The sequence below is a fragment of the Trichosurus vulpecula genome, chromosome 1 (assembly GCF_011100635.1).
Source record: "Trichosurus vulpecula isolate mTriVul1 chromosome 1, mTriVul1.pri, whole genome shotgun sequence".
NCBI classification, from domain to species: domain Eukaryota; kingdom Metazoa; phylum Chordata; class Mammalia; order Diprotodontia; family Phalangeridae; genus Trichosurus; species Trichosurus vulpecula.
Window position 1 is genome coordinate 317018948 of NC_050573.1, and position 9253 is coordinate 317028200.

Genomic DNA, 9253 nt, shown 5'->3' on the forward strand with positions numbered 1-9253 from the left:
CTCTATCAACAATGCATTACTGTACCTATTTTCACATATCCCCTTTAGCATTTGTCATTTTCCTTTCCTGTAGTCTTAAACAATCTTCTGGGTGTGAGGAGTACCTAAGAGTGTTCTTAATTTACATTTTTTCTAGTAATTAGAGATTTAGAATATTTTTTATGATCATTGATAGGTTTGATTTCTTCTTCTGAAAACTGCCTATTCATATTATTTGACCATTTATCTATTGGTGCATCTTTAAAGTTGTTATAGAGTGGGCATATTGAGAATGCTCAGCCAAAATTCTAGCTTCATCCTATCATTTTGGTTTCACACAGTTTCGTTATCTTTTAAATGAGGAAGTTGGACTAGATGGCTTTCTGATGTACTTTCTATCTTTAAATTATTAGCAAATTCTGTTGACCTCTTGGGAAAGGTATACCCATCAGTAGGACATCCAAAGACCGTAGGTCAAACTGGACATAAAGAGATTTATTAGCATGCTAATGGATCTACTCTTACTGAAAACTGGGGATGTAGTATCATATTTGTGGGATAGTTTGACCAGACCATAGTAAGGATTGGTTGAGTAATGTATGATAAGTCTGAAAAGTTGGGTTGAGACCAAGTTGTGAGGGGTTTTATATACCAAAGAGAGTTTATATTTAATTCTTGAGGCAAGAGATAGACACTTAAGTTTGAATCATGGAATGTGGTGGGAATATTCTTATCCTAAGGTACCCTGTACTAGAACAATGACTCATTGTGACTTTTTTGTTCTTGTCGGCTGCAGAGTAGAGAACAGATATTAGCGAGGAGATAACTGATACCAGAAGATGGATATAAAGACTATTATAATAGTACACAAAAGATGTGATTAGGGCTAGAACTGGAGTGATGTACATGTGGAAATAAAAAAGGAACAGAGGCATAAGATATAGAAATAATTATGACAAGATTTTCCTTACAAATGGAACCAGGGATATTGCTGAGTTTGCAAACCTAGGAGATTAGAAGGATAGTAAAGTCCCTGACGGAAATAAGAAAGCTAAGAAGGGAGATTTTTGTTGTGTTTTGTTCTGAAGGGAAAAATTATGAGTTCTCTTTTAGACATACAGAATTTGAAATGTCTGGGATACACATACAAACATACACACATATATACATATGTGTGTATATGTGTGTGTGTGTGTGTGTGTGTGTGTGTGTGTGTGTGTGTGTGAATTTGGTGACCAGAGATCTCCAATAAAACGTTCTGGGGGATTTTTAAAAAAGGAGATTGCTGCATAATTTAATGAAATATGTTTATGACTTTGGAAAGCATTTTTCCCTTGAGAAATAAAAAAAGCAAATGTCAAGTTCAAATTGGAGTATTGAAAACTTCCTGATTAGCCTCCTCCTCTTCACCAAAATATGCTTTCCTTAATTTATTTTTAAAACAGAAACATCTACTTTGTCATGTTATAGGAGCCTAATTAGAAACTAGATACTTGCCAATACATCATTTCTATATAGAGTTAAGCATCGATGATGATATTTATAATTTAACACAATTTCTGACTGTAAACTAGAGAGGTAGATATTTATTATGGCATCAAGTTCAGGGATAGACTGGGAGGTAAGAGATGAAACATGTAAAAAGGGATGATAACAATTCAGTTAATGTTTAAAGATGTGTAATTTTCTCATGTAAAAATAGGTTTTGGAAATTGTTTCATTTATGGAGAAATGAATGTTTTCAATACTGCTACTTTCAACTCTGAGTGAAGACATTTCAGTAAACCTATTTTGCCTGTGTGTAGAATTTGTGACAACTTTTTTTAAACTTTGGGGCTATAATAGTGTATTCGGATCAATCTTAAAGTACAGTCTGGCACCATTAAGGCAAGAAATGAGATTGAAGGAAAGGAGAGCATCAGTGGAGTGGTTGGGAATAATGGCTCCTACACATGGGCACATTGCAATTGAAAACAGTCAACTTTCATTTCCCTCTAGTCATAATTGAAGAGAAATTAAGAGATGATGAGTAAGGGAAATCCAAAGAAGCTCAGTTTGTTCCAGCATTTTACCCTCAATTACACTTCTTTCCAGATTAATAAAAATCAGTTACTTTGAGTTTGACCACTTTTCCCTGATCACCATCTTATAATTGATAATGTGAGACTGAAGTTCAACAGAGAGACTAAGGTTAGAGTTATAGAATTGGTAGCCAGCATCATAGATATGACAAATAAATCCATGATGGCTGATGAGGTTACCAAGTGAGAGACTGAGAATGTATAGAGCGAAGAAAAGAGTGCCCAGGACAGAACGTTGGGGTACACCCCTCTAAGAGTTATGATACAGATGAGAAACTAGTAAAGAAGTTTATAAAAGAGTAGTTACTGAGAAAGAGAACCAAGAGACAGAAATGTCACAAAAACAGATAGAGTATATAGATTATGCTGGCAGATAATCTATCACTTTTCCATTTTTCTTTATCTCGTTTATTTTCTGAGATTGCATTGGTGCAGGGAGATTGCTGTTCAGAAATTTTTTTTTCTACTAACGAATATCTCAGTCTTCTAATAGTAGCAAGCTACATGGAGAAGAAGAACACTGAAGTTAAGAGTCTTTCCCAGGGTCCGACAGCCAATGTGTGGCAGGACTTTGAGGCAGGATTTCAACAAAGACTGTCCTGACTTCAATGCAAGACCAATAAACCCTGTTACATACTGCATATCTACAAAAATTGTATGCCTTCAATGATTTTCCTAATGTGTGTAAATAAAAGATTATTTTCTAAATTGGAATTTTTTCAAATATCTAGAATAATGGATACAATTTTAAACTCTTTATAAAGGGTGTCAAGTTTTCTTTCTTTTTGAATAAAAATGTGTGTGAACTTCTGAGAAGAGTTTATCTCACTGCAACTGGAGTGATGACTTGGTGGAACTGTCAGCAAGATCAAATTGCCTTCAAAATATCAGACCACAATAGTGACAAAATTCTGAGGCACTATATCCCCTGAGGCAGATGTGAATGTGCTGTCAAAGACTTCTGGTTGTTTGTTCTACTGCTCTGTGATGCCTAGTCTCTCAGGAATAAAGCTGATTCACCTCTTCCTCTTACCAAGATTTCCACTAAAGATGATTTTAAGAGATCCATGTCATTAATTCAAGTCATTAATCCTTAGGTAAAAGTTGATTTGTCTTCAAAAAATTTAAAAAAAGAATTAGTATCATTGAATTGTCCAAAAGTTACCATTATACCATAATCATCTTCATCTTTTCTGGTCCCTTTCTTTTTCCTTAAATGCCTTTGTTAAAATACTTTGTGCAACTATACTACTTAATCATTGAAGGTGTGTACAATGTCATGGTCTATAAGACAGTAAAGAAATCTAGAAATGCTATGATATAATATGAGAAGAGAATAATGATTGACATATAATTCAGATAAATCACCACAATATGTGAGTAAAAGTACAAGAAACAGAGAACTAATGGCCAGTAACTTGACTTGATCCCCAGTACTGCTCTGGCTACTGATGGGTGAGCTTTGGCTTTAACTTTGCCCAGATTAAAGATTCCATCATCTAACTGAAACTACTTTTTCTGAGGTTACCCAACAATATCTTGATTGATAAATCTAAAGTTTGTTTTCTATGCTTATCCATCTTGACTACTCTACGGTGTTTAATTTTGTTGTCCATTTTCTCTTCCTGGATTCTCTCTCATTTGGGTTTTCATATGCTATGATTCTTTTCATTCTGTTCTTGCTGTTCATTTTATTGCTTTGCTGAATGATTATACATGACACACCTCTTACAGTTTATGTTGTATCTCAGATCTCTGCCCTATTCCCTATTCTCTTTTCCTACAATTTCTCACTTGGAGATACCATCAACTTCTATATATTCAATTATATCTCCATGAATGATTTCAAAACTGACATGCCAGAAATTTATCTTTCTTTTGAACTACAATCCTGTATCTTCATTTTCTTAATTACATGATTACATATATATATATATATATACACATATGTGTATATATATATGTATATATATACACATATGTGTATATATATATACATATATATGTATATGTATATATTCCAGAGGCATATCAAATCCCACATTTCCACAAAAGAACTAATTGTATTTTTCCCTAATTCTACCAATCTTCTGAACTTCCTTATTTCTGCTGATGGTACCATCAACCTTTCAGTTACCTAAATTTGTAACCATGAAGTCATTCTCAACTTTTTTCCTTCCCTTATATACAATAAATGGATTTGTTCTGTGAAGCTTGGATTGAATCGAAGGGCTGCACTTGATGACCTAGAAGGCCACATGTGGCCTTGAGGCCACAGGTTCCCCACCCCTGCACTGTATCCAATAAATTGCCAAATCTATTCCTGCTACTCTCACAGTAACTCATATTCATCCTTTACTTCTCTAAACTCACATTGCCAAGCCACCACAGGTCTTAGATTCATGGGGGCTGATGCCAAGGGGGATTAAAGAGCAATATCCTAACTCTTTCCCCCTCATGCAAATTAGGCTAGTTTTCTCTTAAAAGGGATTGAGCTTATTCACAAGAATTAGTCAGCTCAGGGGACTACATTCTAAAGCTATTGGTATCACTTCCTTATCACTTAAGTAAAAAAAAAAATAGCCACAAGAAGTTCTAAGTGTCCACTCTTATAGTTGGCTGGTAGATCTTAAGAGACAACTAAGGTAGGGAATGTTATGGCCAGCTGAAGCAACTCAAGGTTTTCTCAATGCCTACTCTTGTTGAATATCCTTCGCATTTTGCATTTAAGTAAATGTCTTTTGTTAATAGTTGAAGTTCTACATGTATCTCATTTTGTTCTAAATTGCTAGAGAATTTTCGAGCTGAACAGAACCTAGAGCAGGAGGTGTTCAGGCTTTTCTGGACATTCCCCAACATTTACCATCAAATGAACTTTAATTGAATTGTTCCTTTGTAAGCATTCCTATGCTGTTTAGAGGTGAAAGGAAAGGCCAAACCACAACTTTCACATATTCCAGCATGTTTTATGGCTCAGAAAGTATAAATGATATCATTGACCCTCCACTTACTTTCTGAATGAAGGGCATAGTCTTCTGGAATTAAGTCTATTCTTTCACTGACCTTTCCACTCTGATATAAGTAGCAGTATTCATGTGAGGACCACAGGATGATTCCTCTTAAAAATAAATGAAGGAGGTAGAGCCAAGACAAGAGAGTAAAGGCAGGAACACAGCTGAACTCTTCCAAATTCCCCTCAAAATAACTTCAAAATAGCAAATGGCTCAATTCAAATTTGGGAGTGGCAAGCATCAAAAAGTTTGGGTGAAATAATTTTCCAGGCCAAGATAACTTGGAAGGTTAGGAAGAAAGGTCTGTCTTACTGGGTTGGTAATTGGGGCTGGGGTACAGTGCAGTGCAGGCCATGCCCTGTCAAGTTAGCAGCAGGCATAGGAGGAAGTTTCGGTAACAGTAGCAGCAGCTCTGGGAGCTCTCTGAGTCTACACATGGTAAAGGGGACAGACAACTGGTCAGAAGGAAATCACAGGGGACTCTGCTGGAACTGGATGCAGGACTCTGTTGTATTTCCCATATACAGTTCCAGGTTGCAGTCCCAGGGCAAAGAGGAGCACTAGCACAGTAGCACTTATGGCCACACAATAGTAATGTGCCTTGCTCACAGTTCCAGGGTGGAGAAGACTGTTTGCGATTCTTCACAAGAGAGTAGAGGCCCTGGTCTCAGGCCAAGGTAGAAATAAGCAGTAGCTCTTGTGGTGACAGGAGAACAGGGGTTTATGTCACATTTTCAGGGACATAAAGAGTGGTAGCACTTGTGGCCATGGGGAAGCAGGGACCCTGGTCATAGTTCTAGGGAAGATAAGAGTGCTTATTGTTGCTTATAGATCAGAGTACAGGCCAGAAGAGCTGTGACCATACCTCTCCTTAGATACTACCAGAAGGACCTGAAACTTACAGGCTCCCAGAACAAACCCTGGAAAGAGACAGTGCCCCCCTCCATCTTGGAAGCCAATGCAAATTTAATGTAAATTCAATAGTAAAAAAAAAATAGGATGGTAAAATAGACAAACAACAACAAAAGAACCTGACCGTAGAACGTTAATACAGTGACAGAAAGGATAAAGACATGAATGAAAAGAAGACAATGAAATCAAAAATCTACATGTAAAGCTTCAAAGAAAAAAAAAATCTGAATTGGTCACAGGTCCAAAAAGAATTCCTAAAAAAGCTAAAGAGAGGTAGAGGAAAATTGGGAAAATAAATGAGAGTGATAAAAGAAAATCATGAAAAAATGTCAACAATTTGGTAAAAGAAGCATAATAAAATACTGAAGAAACTATGATACCTTAAAAAACAGAATAGGCAAAATGGTAAAAGAGGCACAAAAATCCACTAAAGAGAAAAAAGCTCCTTAAAAAGTAGAATTGAGCAGAGGGTGGAGCCAAGATGGCAGAATAAGAAAGGAACTCACTTGAACTCTCCCAAATTTACCTCCAAACAACCATAAAATAATGCCTCAGAATGAATTCTGGAATAGCAGAACCAACAATAGGATGGGGTGAAACAATGTTCTAGCTCAAGGCAACTTAAAAGTTCATCAGAAAAGGTCTGTCTCATTCAGGTAAAAAAGAGTGGGCTGGCCAATGTAGGTGGCTTCTGAGCAAGTCAGGAGCAGGCTGCACTGCAGCAAGCCAGTGCAGGTCAGCAGCTAGACACCATGACCTTAGTGCAGCAGATCAGCTGCTAGGTCACCTGTAAACCTGGTGCAAGAGGCCAGCAGAGACACTGAACACACCCTGGCACAGAAGGCCAGCACCTGGTGTAGATCAGTGGCCAGGCCCCAGAGCATCCAGTTGGTGGCTATACCCCTTCCCCAGGACATCAGGTTAGTTGAAAGATCCCTTTCTTCCTGTGGCAGCAAGCCAGCAGAGAGACCCCTTGCTTCCCAGGGTAGGTCAGTGGTTTGCCCCTGACTGCAGCACAGCAGGACAGCTGCTAGGCCCCTTCATACTGCTGATGCAGCAGGCCAGTGTCCAGGCCCAAGAGCCTCAGTGTACCAGTCTAGTGTCTACTCCCCCAATTCCCTAAAACAACAGGCCAGCATTGAGGCTATGTACCTTCTACACAAAAAGCTTGGGACAGTTCCCCCTCCACTCCAGGAGGAGAGCCCAACTTTAACTTAAAATTTAAAACAATGAAATAGGATGAAAAAATGAGCAAAAATTCCCCCAAAACAAACAACAACAAAAAAAGACTTGACCATAGAAAGTTACTATGGTGACAGGAAAGAACAATGGACACATTCAGAAGAAGTCAACAACATAAGAATGACTGATGTGAAGTCTCAAAGAAAAACACTAATTAGCCTCAGACTCCCCAAAAAATTCCTGGAAGAGCTCAAAAATTATTTTAAAAAATCAGAGAGGTAGAAGAAAAACCAAGAGAAGAAATGAGAGTGATGCAAGAGAATCATGAAAAAAGAGTCATCAGTTTGATTAAAAAAAAAAAAAAGCAGAACAAACAGAAAAAAGTGGACAAAAATTCACTGGAAAAAAAAGCTCATTTAAAAGTAAAATTGGCCAGATGGAAAATGAGAAACAAAAGCTCATTAAAGAAGAAAAAAATATTCCTTAAAAATCAGAATTGAGCAAGTGGGAGCGAATGACTTCATGAGGCATCAAGAAACAATTTTTAAAAATCAACAGAGTGAAAAAAAAGAAGAAAATGTGAAATAATTCATTGGATAAACAACCAACCTGGAAAATAGATCCAGGAGAGATAATTTAAGAATTATTAGACTACCTGAAAGCCATGATCAAAAAGAAAAAGAAAGAAACAGCAAGGGCATCATATGTCAAAACATTATCAAAACTGTCCTGCTATCCTAAAACCAGAGGGTAAAATAGAAATTGAAAGAATCCACCCATAATATTCTGGAAAAGATCCTAAAATCAAGGAATATCATAGCCAAATTCCAGAGCTCGCAGGTCAAGAAATAAATACTTCAAGTAACCAGAAAGAAATACCTGAAATATTGTGGAATCACAGTCAGGATTATACAGAATGTAGTAGAAATAGATAAATCTAACCAAAAAATAAAAAAGAAGCTCTTCCAGAGAAGGCTCTCACGCAGCTGTTGCAGCCATGTCTCTTGTAATCCCCGAGAAGTTCCAGCACATTTTGAGAGTGCTCAGCACCAACATTGATGGACGGTGGAAAACAGTTCTTTCCATCACAGCCATCAAGGGTCAAAGATATGCTCATGTAGTACTGAGGAAAGCAGACATTGACCTCACCAAGAAGGCTGGTGAGCTCACTGAAGATGAGGTGGAGTGTGTGATCACTATCATGCAGTATCCCCAGCAACACAAGATTCCAGACTGGTTCCTTAACAGGCAGAAGCATGTAAAGGATGGAAAATATAGCCAGGTTCTGGCCAACAGTCTAGACAATAAGCTGCGTGAAGATCTGGAGCAACTGAAGAAGACTTGGGCACATCATGGGCTTCAGCACTTCTGGGGTCTCCAGGTTTGAGGCCAGCACACCAAGACTACAGGCTTAAGGGGTCACACTGTGGGTGTGTCCAAGAAGAAGTAAGCAACTTCACTGGCCTTGTCTATTAATAGATAGTTTATAACAAAAATAAACAAGAAAATAATTAAAGGGATGAATAGAATTTTTTAAAAATTAGATATTTTAGGACCTCTGGAGAAAACAGAATGGGAATAGAAAGGAATATATCTTTTTCTCAGTGTTATATGGTGCATACACAAAAATCTACCATGTATTAGGGAATAAAAACCTCACATTCAAAAGCAAACAGGTAGAAATATTAAATACATCCTTTTTAGATTGTAATACAAAAAATTACATTCAATAAATGGAAATCAAAAGATGGATTAAAAATTAATTGCAAATTGAATAATATAATCCTAAAGGATGAGTGAGTCAAAGAACAAATCATAGAAACAATCAGTAATTTCATTAAAAAGAATGACAACAACAATACAACATATCAAAATTTATATGATATGGTACTTAGAGGAAAATGCACACACACACACACACACACACACAAATACACACACACTCACACATACATGTATGTATCCAAACACTTATATCAATAAATAGAAAAACAGCAAATCAATGAATTGGGTATGCAACTAAAAAAAAGGAAGAACACATTAAAAATCCTCAATTAGAAAACCAAATTAGAAATCCTGGAAGATCAA

General features: G+C 36.9%; 1 protein-coding gene across 1 annotated transcript; it reads left to right on the forward strand.

Annotated features, from left to right (window-relative positions):
• The first annotated feature begins 8162 nt into the window (after positions 1-8162).
• On the forward strand, positions 8163-8552 carry LOC118858404 (40S ribosomal protein S18-like). Its single transcript, XM_036768943.1, has one exon. It carries the CDS (start codon positions 8163-8165, stop codon positions 8550-8552), a length of 390 nt encoding a protein of 129 aa, XP_036624838.1.
• The last annotated feature ends 701 nt before the right edge of the window (positions 8553-9253 follow it).

Coding starts and splice junctions, on each gene's coding strand:
- LOC118858404 (XM_036768943.1), top strand. CDS start 8,163: ATGTCTCTTGTAATCCCCGAGAAGTTCCAGCACATTTTGAGAGTGCTC.